Genomic DNA, 17,914 nt, shown 5'->3' on the forward strand with positions numbered 1-17,914 from the left:
GGGAAAGGAATCAAAGAAAAGGAGTAATATTACAGTGGGCAGTACAGAAAAGTATACATTCCCTTTCACAATTTTATCCTTTTTTAATGCTGATATTCTATCCATTCCATGAGAAAGAAGCAAAATGTCTCTTTCCCCTGAGCAGAACTATATTAGTGAGTTCTGATAAGAAATTCCATTTCCACAGCAACAGGAGTCTATGCCTAGCACAATCAGATATCTGTATGCAAGGTGAGGTCTACCTGACAAGCCTGGCAATATGGTAAGTTGTTACAGGATGGAAGGGAAGGTCAAACATTGTCCACAATGAATAGTTAATTGATCCTTTTTTTTTGTTGTCAAAACCAGAACCAACAATGCCCTGATATCTCATGGTCTGATATTTTATATTATTTTTCCATAACTGGATTATTTCTATTTTCCTTAGTTTAAATTATATCTTTTATGAATTATCCACTTCCCTTCTAAAGCTTTTTATGCTCTTGTCCATTGTGGCAACAGAAGTACAGATCATATTGCATCTAGCACCTGTAGTAGTTGTGTCAGACATTTCCTTTTGGCCCAGAGAATACTGGGAAAACAGAAGATGGCCAGATTGGTTTTTGCCTTCAGCAATGTGTGATATCTAGAACGCTGCTCCATCATTGAGATGTATTGTGCTTTTCCTTCAAAGAGAACATTTCCCAGTCAAACCATGAGAACTTGAAATGGCTGAAAGCATTTCAGAAAAACAGTCTTCCACCGCTAACAAATGAACTGGAACAGAGCAGTGGAGGACAGGAGGGTTTCTCAGATATTTTGACTCAGTCATATCATCCAACAACCTTTACTAAAGCAACAGAGTCGTTCTCCAACATGAATGACGCCAGGCAGCTCTGCAGACATTCCACTGACATATCAACTATATTCAATTCCCAGTGTTTCAGGTCATCATTCAGGCTCTGGTACATGCTCGCATTGTGCTGGCACCAGTAGTTCTTTCAATTCAGAACCTCTACAGGCAAATTAGGAAAGGTCCCAGGTCAGGCTCTCACAATGCCGTCTCCCCAATGCAGACTTTGTAAGGTGATTTTAACTTCCTGCATCTAAAATGGATAACACCATATGAATTTAAGCACATGCTTGTAGACCTGTAATATGCAAAGCAGAGCAAAATCCTGCTCATGGAAGCAATCACAAGGAAATCAGATTTGATGGATAGTTTCAAAACTATTTCATAGATTGATAAAGCATTTAAGTGGTGTGTCAAGTCATACAATCAACAAGCAACAATGATAAACACAGATTTCTGATTCTCCTGCTCTAACATGTAGATAATCCTCACCACAATTCGTCACATTATTCAGAGGAATATAATGCAAAGATCACCTTTTTAAATTTTAAACCCTCTCCATGGAACTGGGCCATTGCTTTGAAGTATTCTCAATGATTTAGAAATGTTTACAACACTTCTTATTCTACAGAACATACCTCTACATTTTTCCCCATACCTCTTTCTAAAATAGCAGTAGATTACGCCAACAATCCCACTCAGTAACATTCCAACGCCAATTCCCACTGCAATGTAGTGCTCATAAGAATCAAGCGCAAAAGAATTTAATGTTAAGTGCTCACATCTCTCCCCATTGTAGCCTGCAAGGCACCTATAAGAAAAATATAAAAGGCTGTTCAGGAAATCTTAAACATGCAACTGCTGTACAATACTTTAAAGTTTGGATAAGTTTTAATTGAGTTACCACTGAAATGAAGAAGTAAACTAACTCCGGATATGAACAGCCTGTCACGCAATCAGAAACCTTAATTTATGAAAGCTGCCAGATGTCTAGATGTGAAGACATCCCTAGCTAGTTTAGGGACTGGTAGCAGTCTTGATGTGGCAGCATGTTGAACAGCAAAGGTTAAGTATAGTCATTCTGAGGGTAGGTTTTGCAGCTTGTGCTGAGTTCCATCCTGGCTGACTGCTACCAGTACCTGAGCTTGCTAGTTTAAGGCTAGATTTGATATGCCTTCACTATGCTGAAGTCACAGCAGGGAGTGCAACACAGACATATCTTTCAAGAGGGAGGGTGCAAGCAAAGACACTTAGCTTTGGTGACCCCATGAGTGGTTCTAATGAGCATTAGAACCATGGTAGTGTTAGAGAACTCTGCAGTACAGCAGGCACAGGCCTGGCATAAAACCTGTCCCAGAACCAAGTATCCCTTTGGTATCACCACTTCCTTGATGCCTCTCAGGTGGGTCACTCATGAGTACACCCTCTCCACCCACTCCCACACACTGAAATGAGGCAGTGAAGCCTGCCACTCTTATGTTCTCAAGATCTCTGTCTCTGGTATGCATGTGAAACATGGCAGGAGGCACCATTGACTTCAGTGGAACTGCCCACATGCTTAAATTAATGTTCCACTAAAGACCATCTGACACATGAGCACAATAATTACATATAACATAAAATATACAAGCTCATCTAACTGTTCTAAGAATGTGTATTTAAAAATGCCATTTATTTACTTGCATATGGGTTTCTTGAGTTCATTATGAAAAGCACAGAGACCATTAATACAATAACTGTGGTGTTCTTCAAGACAGGATTGCATAAGCTTCAGGAATACAGCTCCTTCTGTATACTCTATCGGAAAGGGAGAAAAATGAAAATAACATTTGTAGAAATAAAATTATTTGAAAATATTATTACATACATCAATAAGGATTAAGTATTTGCAAATGAAAATACCACTGCATGCAAGCTTAATGTGATGTAAATATTGCTGACCATAGCAGAACAGAAATACCAGGATGCTTTAGTGTAGAGCCTTTTCAAACATGAGTTTTAAATAAAATATTTTTTCTAAATAAATGTTCATACACATAATTCACATCATGAATGCCTAGGCTAGAGATAGACATTACACATAAACCTGTGTAAGTAATCAGAAACTGATTTAAGCCTGTAACACAAGGGTGGGCAAAATGCGGCCCGGGGGCCAGATGCAGCCCGCCAGGCCATTCTATCTGGCCTGCAGGGCCCTTAAAAAATTTAGAAAATTAATATTTATCTGCCCTGGGCTGCCTGTCATGCGGCCCTTGATGGCTTGCCAAAACTCAGTTAGCAGCCCTCTGCCCAAAATAATTGCCCACCCCTGCTGTAACAGAACAGATGTTCAGTGCACATAAACCAGTTTGAAAATGGCTGAAACCAGTCTGAGATAAACCTGACTGAATGTAGTATCATTCTTAACTGATTTGGATCAAACCAGTTTATGCAATGTCTGTCCCAGACCCCTTCCTGGTTTAACTTAAACCAGAGTCCTCCAGCATCCCAGATGCTTTGCAGCCCTAGACAAGTCTCTCTGCTCCACAGCAGAGCTGGCCCCTCCTCTCTGCTCCTTAGCTGGAGCTCCAGCAGAGACTGCAGGTACAGTAGCATCTGGCTGGCTTCCCCTTGCCCTGCCCACCCCCCCCACCCCACTCCCTGCTCAAGCAGGGATTCCCCCCCTCTCCTCTGCCAGAACATGGACCAGAGCCAGCACATGCTTTGCTAGCTAATGCTGAGAGGTGTCTGTGTAAGACAGACAGGATAGTGTCCACTTAGGGCTTTTTGGAGATAAAAGAAGAGCTTTAATTAATGAGAAAGGCTTTTGTTTTCTTGATGGGCTGATAAACACTGTGTAACTCCCTGATGTGCAAGTAAATGCTGTGTAACTCCCTGCTGGCTCTGCTGGTCAGGAGCAGCAAGGGGGTAGTGGGGAGAAACCCCTCCATAATCAGAGAGTCCTGCTGGGGCCTGGCCATGCCCCCCTCAGCTCAGCATTGTTGAAGGGGAGGGAGGGCCCCCGGTTTCTAGCCTGGGCCACTGTAGGCATGTACCTGCATTTCTTCAGTCCATAGGGGATGTCTGTGCAATTACAAACAGGTTCAGCCTGACTAGGTTACACTAACCTGCTTAGATTGAATCAATTCAGGCTCAGTCTTTTTGAATGTCTGCCCCTAGCCCTAGAACAATCCATAAGTACCTTAAGACATTAGGGTCTTAACAAGCCCAGGGACATATAGTTCAATCTCTCAGTCCACGCTCCTAGTCTAACTTGGTAGGATTGTTTTTAATTAAAAAGAGAAAATGCTATTGCATTTTTTACTCCTATCTATCAGTGCATTGCAGTGGTAAAGCAAACAAAGACTTTCTTCTCAGTTTCTGTATACTAATATTTGCCAAATGTTCAACCACAGCTCCTCAGCTTCCACCAATGGCAACCATTATTTTCCAGTGATCTCTCATCCATACACAAGTTATGATCAAAATTGCATAACTTTGAAGAACAGACAGATCAGGTGCATCAGTCCAGCAGGGCTGTAGGTATGCTGCTGCCTTAAGATGCCTCAAATGACTAGCTGCTTGCTCCCCATAATGGTAATTCAAAATCTGCAATTGCACAAATTAGATTTCATAGACATTAGGGCTGGAAGGGACCTCATAAGATCATCAGGTCCAGCCCTCTGCCTAAGGGTTAGGAAGTCAGCTGTGGTCAAAGGATCCCAGCAAAATAGGCATCAAATGTTTCTTGAAAGTGTCCAGAGTAGGTGCTTGCATCACTTCTGGGGGGAGTCTATTCCAGGCCTTAAGGGCATGGACAGTACAGAAGTTTTTTCTTATGTCCAGCCTAATGGTGTTGCAGGAGTTTGTGACCATTGGCCCTTGTCATCCCCTTGGGGTGCTCTGGTGAACAGGTGTTCCCCCAGGTCCTGATGCACACCCCTTATGTACTTATAGGCTGCCACCATATCACGCCTGAGCCTGTGCTTCTCCAGGCTGAAGAGTCCCATAGCTCGCAGCCTCTCTTCATAAGTCCTGTTCTCTTGCCCTCTGATCAGATGCCTGGCTCTCCTCTGGACTCTTTCAAGCTTCTCCACGTCCTTCCTAAATTGTGGAGCCCAGAACTGGATGCAGTACTCCAGCTGCAGCCTCAACAAGGCTGAGTACAGTGGAAGGATGACATCTTAGGGCCATTCTTAAGGATTTTTTGATCATTATCTATTGATACTAGCCAATTGCCCATCAAGAATGATGGGGGGTGGGAGAAGGGCTGGGATGGAGTGCCGCCACTTAACGCTCCATGCTGCCACTGTTCTGCCTCCTGCAGGGAGCGGGGGTTGGGGAGCCCAGGCCAGCAGCGCTGGTCTTGCCTCCCCCACCCTCAGTCCGGTCCTTGACATGGCTTTGGAGTCATGGTGGTGCGCCCCCATGCTTAGAGCACTCTGATTGGCTGTTTCTGTCAGCACCCAGAGTGAATAAAGCATTACGGACAGACAGACAGGCAGACTTAGGTTTTTATAATGTTAGAATGGTAGAACTAGAGGCTAATAGGCCTGTGCCTTGGGATGTGGGCAAAGCAAAGGAAGGGAAGGCTCAGTGGCTTAGCAGTCAAAGGATATATATGCATTGCACTGGATTCACTTCCTGATTACAGGAGTCATTGATTGGGTGGAGTTATTTCCAGGGAATTGTTTTAGACATGTGTTTTGCAAGGGAAGTTTAGGTTAGATATTAGGAACATTTTCTCACTAGGAGGGTAGTAAAGCATTGGAACAGGCTATCCAGAGAGGGTGTGGAATCTCCATCCTTGGAGGTTTTTTTGACTTGGCTAGAAAAAGCCTTGGCTGGGATGATCTAGGTAGGGATGATTCTGTTTTGAACAGGGGGGTGGAACAGATGACCTTCTGAGGTCCCTTCCAACCCTAATTTTGTATGATTCTATGATTTTACATGGCTGACTGAGCTTTAAACTAAATATATAGCAGCACTGGCTTTCAGTTATGACCCCAAGAAAAGTGTCATCATAAACAGAGACAACAATTCAGCTTCAGAGTGACTAAGACATAGTACTGGTTTTTCAATGAACGGAAATCTTCTGTCTGAGTAAGTTCTGAGTCAATGCACAAGTGCCATATTTTTGCAGCCAGCATTCTTGGAGGCTATAGCTGAGATGTAAGTGCAATGTCTTCCTGACCCCTTGTGGTCAGTAAGCCCATGACATAATTCTCAAACCTAACACTATTAACCCACATATCCTGACCAAATTCCAATTCGAGTCATTCTTCTCAGTCTGGCTAACTCCCTCCATGCTTTTGTGAATTCTTTCTTTTCTCTTCCTATTCTAAAATGCTCCAGAAGGCTATTTTGTGACAATAAATGGCTGCTGTCTTATGAAAGACAAAAGTCTTCAGTTTAAAAATGAACATATAAAGGGCTAGATTCTGTCCCAGTTACTCAGTGAGCAGTATTTTTTTTATGGGATCACTCCTGCCAAAGTCCAAGCTACTACTCAATATGTGTAAGGATAGTTGAACCTGCCTTCAAGTTTGTAAAGAGCTTTGGAGTCTTTTAGGGAAAAGACTTATGTGCAGGCTCATATATATAGTATCTTATTCTTTGGTATGTACGTGTGGCTTATTCTTCTCTTTCAGGAAACGTTACTGAGGTGGAAGGAATATACTTTATCTTAAAGTGACTCCATTTTGGGGGTGTGAGGAAGAGGGCTGGGAGAGGAGGGGTTCGGTGTTGACGTAACAACTTAAGCCAGTGGGCCTAAGCCTGAGGAAAACTTTGTCCCATTTTTTAGAGATTAGAGGGGGATATGTCCCATAAACCAAACCCAGGCTGACAGGGACTAGCCAAGCCATTAGATGCTGTCAGTGACAAAGTCTACTCTGCAACTTGGTTTTGCTCTACTAGCATGACCACGCACCTTGTTTTTGCCAGGACAGTTCTGTGTTAAACATCTGTCCTAGGCATCCCATCAGTTTGGGCAAATGAACACCTTTCCCCGCTTTTTAGTGGGATGCCTGGCATGTGTGCTTAACATTGGACCGTCTCAATGCAAATGGGATCGTTCCCAATGAGCGTTTCATGCGTTGTGTCTTCCCTCCACCACACCGTCTTTGTTAGTCTGCATCCCACCCCTCTTCTCAGCTCCCACAATTCAGCATGCTCAGCAGAAGCAGGAGCTCAGAGACAGCTGAGCATGTGAGAGAGCAGCAGGGGAACAGAGTGTTGTATTTCACACTCGGGGAAATAAGGTCGCCCAATCTTGCACCCTAGTCAGCCAAAAATCTCTGTCTTGTGTAGACAATGTACTCATCCTCTGGGTCACAGGCAGTGGCATAGTGATGCGCCCAGGTGCGTGAGAGACAGGGGCAGTGGTGACTCCCCATTCCCACTGCACTGCTGGCATGATTGTGCAGATGGCAGCAGCAGACCCCCACCCCACAAATTCATGCCAAGAGCCCCAGTCATCCCACCCTGGTTATGCCACTGGTCTCAGGGGCACTTTTTGTCACCCTGTGTCAACTCTTTGGGCTGACTTAGGAATTATATTGATTGGCTTCATCCAGAATGAGCTGGTCCCAGGCTTGCAGGCTGAAAAGACCATCAGCACAGAAGCCAGACTGTGGGGGACAGAAAAAAAAGAAAAAAATAGAGGGAATATATTCAGGTTTTCAAAAGAGGCCTGGAGCATCCACCCCTGGGGGAAAACATTTTGTAAGACAATGTGCTGTGTAAACAGAGGAATCAGAGGCACAAGAACCATGATATGTTCATGTTTTCTTCCAACTCTTCATTCAAACACTAATTCAGAGAAACTACAGACACAGTGCGGCAACAGACACACATGAAGGTCATGCCTGTGCTGTCTTCTTGTCCATCACTGAGATTCAAGCCCTGGGTACTTAAATCAAACTCAACCCACAAAATCAGCAGTTAGGCAGATTAGACTGCATAGAGGGATGTGCATAGAGACTGCTTCTCTCAGGCTCCCAGGACAGGGAGTTACAACAGTTAATCTCTGCCTTTGATTTTAAATTTCTTCTTATTTGACCACATGTACTTCATTCATTTTGGGCACATAGGATAGCTGTGCTACTACTGTGTATGTATTTATTTGTTAGATTGATATGCTATCTTCTGCCTCTCTCCCTTCCCTCAAAAGAAACGACTCAGGGTAACTATTGTCAGTATTTCACTTAAAAAACTGTGACATAGGATCCTATAATAATTCAAATACATAGAAAACAAATTATTAACATTTACAAATCTATGTATAAACCCCCCCTGAAATCTCCAGTTCTTTTTATCTAAACCAGTTTAAAAATGATCAGTTTTGGCCAAGAGGTGGCACCATCCCATTTTCCTATCATCATACTAAACCTGTCAAACATTAGTGCACCTACTGCTTTCCATATAGTGAAAAGTACAAAATTGATGCATCACACCTATTATTGTTATTTTAAATACATTTAAAACAGGAATAAAAACATGGATAAGAAATATTTTGAGACAAAGCTTGAAAAACAAAGTCTTGTAATTCAGGGGCCCAATATTAGACTTTCTCTCTCTTTCTCATTCTTTCACATGCATGCACACACACCAATAGAAGATTTGTCTAAATAAGGATGCAAGAACATGTTTTTATATCAAGATGGAAATATTAAAATCACTAAATATTTGAAAATGAGGGACAATTGCATTAAAATAAATTTAATATCTGAAAAATACTTTCTAATCCAATACTAGGATTATTATGCTAAGTTAAATATCATATTTCCTATTTGGATTTGGATTTAGGAAGACATCAGTATGCCCCTTAGATCATATAAAAAGACAATATTCAGTAAAGCACTGTATTTTTATCCATATGTGCATCACACAAAGAAAGAAATTTGGCAAGATCTAACAAGAAATCAGAAGGATGATAACTGGAGTAATGAACATGACAAAACTGACAAATTTTGGAGTGTGAGAAAGCCCAACAAATTTGCTATAAAAGAAAATAAGTGCCTCTGCTGAGCTGTTACCATGCATCACATTCTCTCCTGTGGTTAAAAGTACATGTCAACTCAAAAACTCATATTCATATAATATCCTGAAACATTTCAAGTGCCACAAGAGGTAGATTTGTTTAAATGAATTAAGAACACCCAAGATCAGCTTCAGACTGTAATGTCCTTAGATGAAATTACATTTTTCAGGAATCCATAATTTCTTCTAAACTAACTTGGAATGCTATTGCTGGTAAGTACATCAAAGGACTCTTCCTTTTCAATACAACAGTTAGCTCATCAGGGTATTGTCTGAGTTAGGCTGTGTGTGTATGAACAAACCAGCATCTCTGACTGTTCATGGACTAGGGCAGTTAACTCACCCATCACTGTTTCACTGAGAAGCTGGCATCGCCTCTGTCCCTTTCATGTTCCCCCAGCACCAGTAAGAGCAAAGATCTGTCCCTCTTTCCACTCTGAAAAAAGCCAGTAAAACCCTTTAATGCCCCCTAAATTTGCTACCTGCAAATGCAGGTAGCAAATTTAAGCGGGATTACTTACTGCACAGTAATGAACGTGTAGACATGACTCAGGAGCAAGTTTGCTCCCTGGTCTGCCCTTCCACTAAGGGGCTGGCCTCAGGCTAGCCCCAGGGCTCTGGCCTAGTAGCCTCTCCTGCCCCAGGGCTGGGTTGCCTCAGGCTTTAAAAGCCTGTAACATTTTAAGCCCTGGGCCAGAAGGGAGCTTGAGGGTGCTCCAGGCTGTTTCCCCCAGGCAGGTTGCAGCCTAGCTTTGCCAGCCTGCCTGCACCCCAGCACTGCTGCCTGGCACCACAGTGCTGCACAGCTGCCAGACAGCACCGCCCAGGCCACCAGGGTGCTGCAGGCTGATGCAGCCTCCGGCCAGGTCTGTTAGCCCACAGGCCCAGCTGCAGGCAACTTCTGGCCAGAGGGCCAATGCCACCTGCCCACAGCCCACCCCCAGCAGCCTGTCCTGTGCCAGCAGGTACTGTGGGGCATTGCCTCTGCTGTACAATTGCCAGTCCTGTGCCGTGCCCCTATGCTGGGTGCTGTAGGCAGCTGCCCAGGCCCAGCAGAATATGGACAGCCATATGAGGGCCCAGAGAACTGGCGTGGATCTCTGTGGAGAACAGTGGATCACTGTGACCAACCACAATTATTGGCCCGGTAGTGCCTGTAAGTCCAGGCCCTTTATGTGGCAACTGACAGCCATCCTTATGCCTTTGGACCCAGTCTGCAGCTGTGCTGTCTACAGCTGCACAGGCAGTCTGACTGAGCCGCCGCCCCGGCCTGGCATCTTCAGTGACATGTCACTGGAGGAGGGCCCCTCAGGCATCCAGCACCCTGTTCTGCTGAGCTCCCTGGCTGTAGTCTCCACTAGCAGCTCAGGGAGCCCTGGCCAGCACCTGCCTCACCAACTTCTCAGCTCCATGGCCAGCCACAAGGCAGGGCTAGCCATGACACCACCAGCTGCCAGCAGCACCAGCTCCTCCCTGGGGGCAGGTCAAGCTGGATGTCTGCAGAGTGCATCCCACCATCGGATAGCCCAGAGCCACACACCATCACTGACAGCCAGGACAGAGCAGCCATGCCAGCCCTGGCCACATGGTAAGGCCCACACTGTGGGGAGGGCCCTCCCTGTCCCTGCACCAACCCCAGCCCCTGCCCCCCATCCCTACCTGGCCCACCCACACTCCCCTGGCCCCAGATTTCCTCCACAGAGCACACAGGGAGGCAGGAGATAGTGCAGAACTTTACTGAGCAACCTGTGCTCCCACAGCTAAGTGGGCACAGGCTTCTCTCATGCCGAGGAACATGATGTTGGTGGTGATGGCCTCTTTGGCTGTGGGGGGCAGGAACATGTAGCATAACCACACGTAGCCCTCAAGGCAGCAGCAGAGGTTGTGGGAAAGCCCAGACTTGCCCCCTGCACTGTTGTAGTTCAGGGTCCCATATCAGGTGCACAGGTGTACCCAGGGAGACATGGCCATCAGCAGCAGCAGGATGTAGTGGGTCAGGCTCCCCTTGATCTGTGCAAACAGCTCCTTGTGCACTGCCCGTGATGCACAGCAGAAGCATGCTCAGAGCACAGTACCAGTGTACCAGGGGGCTGGCCCCAGGGCGCCTCCCCAGAGAGGCCCCCTATGGGGAGGGCATGGGCGTGGGCAGCTCCTTATCCCAGTTTTTTGGGAGCCCCACACCCACCAAGACCAGGCACTATTGGTTGGGTGGCAGCACAGGACAGTGACTGGCCTGCAAGAGCAGAAGTGGGGGAGTGGGGTCTGAAGCTGCTAGGAGCCTGGCCTGTCCCAGTCTGCGAATGGGGTGAGGGAGGTAGGCTATCTGCAGCCAGCACTCAGAGGTCCACTGGTCCCAGGGGAGCAAGCAGAGGACGGGGGTCTTGGCTGGTGACTGCTTGGGGCCAGACCTGTCTGGCTGACTTACCATGGTCCCTGGGCACCCGTTCATGCCTGACCTCCAATCTAAGGCCAGGCAGCACATGGCCTCTGGTATGGAACATCTCATCAGAGAAATGTTGCAAACTCTCACAAACAGCTTTTGTCTCATGGCTCCACAGGTCCTGCAGCTGCACATAGGGGAGGGACCACCCATGGCAGCTGAGATACAGCCTCAGGGTCACTGCCGCCCACAGTCGGGGCTTTGCAGATGTGCCAGCTCCACCAGAGACAGATGCAGGACCACACTGTCACACAGACTAACAGAAGTTTAGGGCCAGAAGGGACCTTGTGAGATCATCGAGTCCAGCCCCCCCTGCTCTGGGCAGGAAAGACTGCTGTCTAGACATCCTTCTTGAAGTGTGGTGCCCAGAACTGGATGTCTCCTGCAGTAGCTGGTGGTGGAATCAGAGGCCCAGCTGGAGGACTCTTGGGCCTGGGAGGCAGAGCTAAGGAATGCCTAAAAGATGTGGTCTGATTCAACTCAGACTTTCTTTTCTTTGACCAGATAACCACCATTTCTCACAAAGCATCTCCTAGTAAATTTTGCAGAGTAAATTGCCAGTTCCAACATGGTATTTGCTTGGGAAATAGTTTCCTAAGGGTTTGTTATCAATGTACTTTTGTGATAAACTTCCCTGGTTCAGCATTTAATTGCTTTTCCATCTATTGGAAATGGAGCCTGTAAAAATGGACTGGATAAGTTTGGCCAGTGTCACTTAAGATTCTTAAAGTACTTTCCTTCCTGAAATATTGATTCTAACCTTTGAAGGGTTAAACCTTATAAGAAATAGAGGCTTTCTTGTATATGGCAAACCTTCTGTGAAACTGTATGCTCCCGTGTATGTGTACAATCCCTACAGCTGTGAGAGAAAACATCTAACTGAATGTGCATGTATCCTGTGTATATACACATCTGCATCAGGTACAAATGGAAGTGGCATAAGAATACACATGGGTGTGTTCATGCAAGCAAAACTCTTGTTTTTAAGAATTTGGCCATATAATATAATTGTCTGTGAATAACACCGACAGTGTCTCAGAGAGAAAAGCTAATTTAATGAATTGCAGCACAAACTGCTATAGACATATGACACATAAGAGGACTATGATTTTTCATTAACTACATATAGGAGAACAACCATGTCATAGGGAAACATACTACACCAGATCATGGCTTATGCCTACACTGGTAAAAGAAAGAACTGCATGTAGAAAAAAACACAGCTCAAGACATTATGATCCTTTTTCAATAATGTTAACACTTGCATACACTCATCACTCGTGTTACCATGACTAAGGTTTGTCAACAGGAGCAGTGTTTTAACAACTTACGAATGATAGGAGGAGGAAAAAAATCTTACTGACTGACTGAAAACCCCTTTAAAAACACCTTAGATGACCTACTGTTACTATAATATATATGTAGACTTTAAAATTACAAATAACATTTTAAAATTGCATATTTTAAAATCCATTCTTCCTTTACAAGCCTGAAAAGTTGTGAGTTCAAGATCTCATTTCCTAAAAACAAGTAATTATATCACTAAAGCCTGAAACAGGACCAAGATGAGAGCTTTCAAGGGAAGCACAAAGCTCTGTACTTCGCATAAAATAGCTTCTTAAGGTCATCTTTAAATTGACCTTTGTTAAGAAAAGAGCTCATCAACTAAGAGAAGGCAGAAGTTGTGCTAATCAAAAGTGAAACTGGAACACATAAAGAAGCTTTGCAACAGCAATGATGAGTTCTTAATTTAAAATTATAAGTACATCATCTACCTACCTACACTTGAGGTACTTACAATTTTAGATTTAGGAAAGAGATGGTGCAAGTTAGAAATTGAATAATGATTAGGAATGGCATAAATGACCTTGAAGAAGGAACAGAATCTATCCTAGGGAGTTACAGAATCCTTCAAAAAACTATTTAGCTTGAACTAAAGAGCCTTTCATTTCAGTCACCAGTTCACTTATGATGTGGAGAAGTAGTAACTGAAAGCTAGTATCACTGCAGGGGTTTGGAGTTGCAAGTAAAATAAGGTGTTGGTCCCAAAAGTATCTTAAATGCAGATACATTTTCATATTCCAATAAACATTGTCATTTGATGCTGGCTAAGTGACAGAATGACATTAAGATAACCACACAAAACCAGCTAAACTAAGAAAAAAGGCTCTTTTTTCAGTCTCTAAATAATTATTTCATGCAATACAGGGCAGAGTAGAAATACCTTCTGCATCCTTTTTTGTCCAATTATTCCATAGTTCTGTAGTGAGTGATGAAATGGTAATAGCTGCCTCTTCACTCAGTGCCACTGTTGCTGTATAATACAAATACATATATACTTTAACAGAAAACACTTAGCATATCTACACATAAGACTTATGCTATCTGTACAAACATGTCTGCTTAATGCTGTTAAGATGTACTAAATTTAAATAACGAGAGTTCTTTGTCATGTTTTTCCCTCCTTAAACTCCTTTTCCACAGCTTTATTTATTGTTTACTATTTTCAGACTCTCAAAATGCCAATCCATCCTTTTATATACCTTATTGTAATCATCATGTATTGTATATAGCTGGATATTTGCAGTGTGATATACAAAACATGTCTATTTACTGACAGGTAACATTTTTTTTTAAAAACAAAACCAAACCTAATTAATCTAAATTAAAAGCATGTCTTCTAAAAAATCAGCAAAGTCAGAAAGCATGCTGCAAATAATTTTGCTTTGGAATAATTTAAGCTTTTTTGAATTTTTTCCACTGCTTATTACAAAATACTACTTTTGAACAAATATATCATTCAAAATTATCTTAAATCCATGAGAAACAAGAACAAACACACAACAAACCTACCTTTTAGCAAAATACATATTAGCACTCCAAATGCCATAGCTAGCAGCAGCTTAACAACCCTTTTCTTTTCTTCTATCCACGCAGCTCGGTAGTTCTGTTTATCTGTGCTCCTGTGTCTTTTATGCACTTATATACCATGAAGCGTCATCTGCTGTTCTTACCAATTAAAAAAAAGTGCAACTGGCAATGACCTAGAGCCTCAGGGAAACCACACGTTTATTTAGGAAACAACCATTATCTGACAATGGGAATAAGCTTTATGTTGAAGTATCTGCTTCCTGTTACCTGTGGGCATGATTGTTTATGCAAGAATGCTATTTTCTGGAGAAATTTAGGATTTGTCAGAGTAGAGAAACAAGATGCAGAAACGCAGAAGTTGATGAAACTAAATGTATCCACGTGCTGTAAACATATTTCCTATGTGAATTGCATCTTGTTATACTACTTTTAGAGAGGAGGGCTGAGTCAGTGTTTAAAGCATTGGCACAGGATTTTGGAGAGAGAGCTCCAGCTCTTGATTGCACCATAGATTTCTTCTGTGACCCTGGGAATATCATTTAACCTTACTGTGCCTGTAAAATGGGGGTGCTGTGAAAAGAAATATTTTAAAGACTATGAGGTATTCAGGTACCAGAGTAAAGGGGATGTTATGTTAATTCAGGCTGGTGAGTAATAGCAAGTGTGCTTGGGATGAAATGAACTTAGGTTCATGAAAGCTTGTACTCCCTCTCTATGTATATCTCATTTAGTTAGTCTATAAAGGTACATATCTACACTGTTTTCTGACTGCCTTTAGACTAACCAGGCTAACCACCTCCCTCTGGGTCTATGGGAAACCAGACTTCACTGTGGCTGGTGGGCATGGCAGACAACTTTTATTTGGGCTAAATGAGTAAATGGGCTAAGTTAAATATCTTTTTACTCGGTGATAGCTGAAACAATGGCAGGGCCAGTGGCCCTGTGCAAGGCCTGGGCAGAGGCTGAGCCGTGTGTGTCAAAGGGCTTCTCCAGAACCCAAACAAACAAATGAGGGCTGAGACACTGAGCGCGTCTACACGAGATGCTAAATGTGCAGTAGACAAATTCTACTGCACATTAGTATGTCACAGCAAAAGCCGTGCTAATACACTAATGCCCAGTAGAATTAGTTCACTGAACATTTGCCTTACCAAAGAGGTGTGTACTCGTGCTACTGTTCAATAGCATCAGTTATGGTGCATTGAGTTAGTACCTGTTATTACAGCTACTAAACTTAATGCACAGTAACTGTGGCACATTAATGCACGTGTAGATGTGCCTATTTCGGACGAGGTATCTGTGTGTGTGAGAGAAGAAATGAAAAGCCAGAAAACATAGTAGCACAACCCAGGCAGGAAGCTAAAGAGTGTTTCTTTTGAGGCAAAGTACTGGCTGGAAAGACAGTCTTGGAAATTATTGGCAAGGAGACTGCCTCCTTCTGTTTGTTTGTACTATATTGAGCAGGACTTTTTGAATAACTTGTGGCACCCCTGTACTTTTATGGGGTTTCAACTTGTGTACAGTTTGGATAGTTGGTATTATTTTCTACGTGAGTGGGTAACCTTGACAAGAAATCACAGACCAGGAGGGTTATTGGATCAAGTGCATTTTGCTTTTCATACACACAATGGAGAATTAATTCTACCCATATCCACAACAGGTGCATCCCCACGAGTGCACACATGCAGTTTGTGGCACTGCAAAACCATCTGCAGTGCCGCAAACTACACGTACTGCATATGCACGTTTGCCACAATGCTAATTAGCATCGCAGCATTCTTTTGACAAAAATCAGACCCTCCTCCTCCCTCCTGCCCTAATAAACAGACCCTCCCATTGCCTCCCTCCCCAACAGAGCCCCTCCATCACTGACCACCCAACATTTAAACACCCTCTTTCCTGTGCAACTACTTACAAGTGAAGTGCTGTGGTTCTTTGCATGCCCTCCTGATGTGGGTGGCCATGGGGTGGGGGCACCTAAGGGACAGAGCCTGGGGACAGATAGCTAGCACCCAGACTCTACCTGTTCCCCTGCGGGTGTACACATTGTGGCAAACCCTGCAGGTAGGGGGCTCGCCCAGGGGCAAGTGGCAGCTGGTCCCCTGGCACAGGGAGCTTCCCCTCTGGTAGCCAGTATTCAGGGCCAGCGTGCAGTCCTTACCCCACTGCAGGCAGCTCCAGTTCTGCACCTGGGTGGAGCCGGAGTGAGCTACAGGCCTGGGACCAGGCAGGGGACCTGGGGCGGGGACTGGGGCACTGGCTGTGGGGATGGCACTGGACCTCTAACCAGGCCCATGGGGGGGCCTGCTACTAAGCAGTGGGTGGCTGCCAGGGGGCAGGCAGGGCTAGGGTTGGGGGCAGGGCAGCAGGCAGAACAAAGGTTACTGCCAGGGACAGGATAGTGTCCAGCACCCGGCAGTCATCCTCTGTGGCCTCCACTGCCCTAGCCATAACTGTGCTGTGCTCCCACAGGGCCTCCACTTGCTCACGCTCCGGGGCCAGAAGCTGTGGCCACAACCAGTTGTGCCTGCATTCCCACATCTGGCCTGACAGCTCCTTGTAGACATGGGTGTTGGAGCACCTGCCCTGCATGAACTGCAACTGCACCTCCACCTCGCCCCACAGTGCCACGAGGTCATCAGTCTCCTCCTGCAGCCAGTTGGGACCCCAGGTGGCGGGGTGTGGTGTTGGCAATGATGAGACCATCAGGGCTCCTGCGCCAGCTCTTCAGCCCTCCTTGCAGCTGTCCCTGTGCTTCTGGGCCTGGGCAGCTGCCTGCAGTACGCAGCACCCAGCACAGGGGTATGGTGTAGGACTTGCAGCTATGCAGCAAGGCAATGTCCCACAGCACCTGCAGGCTCTGGGCAGGTTGTTGGGGGTGGGCTGTAGGCAGCTGGAGCTCACCCTGGTAGCCAAGAACTATGCCTGGGTGCTGACAAGCCTGGCAGGAGCCTCGAGCAGCCTACAGAACTGGACGGCACAGGCCTGGCAGCCATGTGGCACTGCAGTGCCAGGCTGTGGCACTGGGATACAGGCAGGCTGGTGCAGTTGGCCTGCGGCCTGCCCAGGGGGACACAGGGGCCTGGTCTGGCTTCAGGCTGCCTGCTTGTGTCCGAGGGCTCCGAGTACCTGCAGGTTTTTAAGAGCCTGGGCCTGGGGCTGGCACAGAGTTGAGCCATCCCTGGGGCAGGAGAGGCTCCCAGCCCTGGAGCCATGGGCCTAGTCTCAGGCTGGTCCCCTAGTGGTAGGGCTGTCCAGGAGCAAATTTTCTCCCAATTGGCATCTACATGTGCATTACTGTGGAGTAACTACTTGCAAGTAAATGAGTGTTGTCATTTACTGAGCAGTAAGCATGTGCACGTATAGATGTGTACACTTACTGCAAAGTAAGCTACGCTGCTGCGCAGTAATGTGTCTCATGTAGACATGCCCCCTATTAATGAAATATCCTCCTGCTCCTAAAATCTTGTAAAAGACAAATGGAAAGTATTATAAACTTATTTATTTGGCACAATGTTTTATTAGTTGCTTTGGTTTATCATATTTTTTTATATAATATGGGTGCACCTACACATTAAATTAAGGAACCAAATAAACTCTGGTGCTGTATGAGCCAGGTCAAACTGCTCCCAGGTGCAGCATCTACATGTGGACCCAGGGCAGCATCAATTTGAGCCAAAGGGAAAACAGGCCCACTCTTGCACGGAGCACAGTGTGGGTCAACCCAGGGCTCCAGGTGGCAGCGTCAG

The 17,914-nt window shown here is 45.1% G+C and overlaps 1 protein-coding gene across 2 annotated transcripts; it reads right to left on the reverse strand.

Annotated features, from left to right (window-relative positions):
- Positions 1-851: 851 nt before the first annotated feature.
- Positions 852-14,487, reverse strand: EPGN (epithelial mitogen). 2 transcript variants are annotated; one of them, XM_006018753.3, is made up of 5 exons: positions 14,148-14,487; positions 13,519-13,608; positions 2,512-2,629; positions 1,491-1,643; positions 852-1,085 (listed from the first exon to the last, which is right to left on the reverse strand). In XM_006018753.3, exons 1-5 carry the CDS (start codon positions 14,182-14,184, stop codon positions 1,031-1,033), a joined length of 453 nt encoding a protein of 150 aa, XP_006018815.1. In that variant the 5' UTR covers positions 14,185-14,487; the 3' UTR covers positions 852-1,030. The 2 variants fall into 2 exon arrangements, with proteins under 2 accessions (XP_006018815.1, XP_025053848.1); XM_025198063.1 differs by lacking the exon at positions 852-1,085 and having other exon boundaries at positions 1,346-1,643.
- Positions 14,488-17,914: the final 3,427 nt, after the last annotated feature.

This window comes from Alligator sinensis, unplaced genomic scaffold (assembly GCF_000455745.1).
Source record: "Alligator sinensis unplaced genomic scaffold, ASM45574v1 scaffold222_1, whole genome shotgun sequence".
NCBI lineage: Eukaryota > Metazoa > Chordata > Crocodylia > Alligatoridae > Alligator > Alligator sinensis.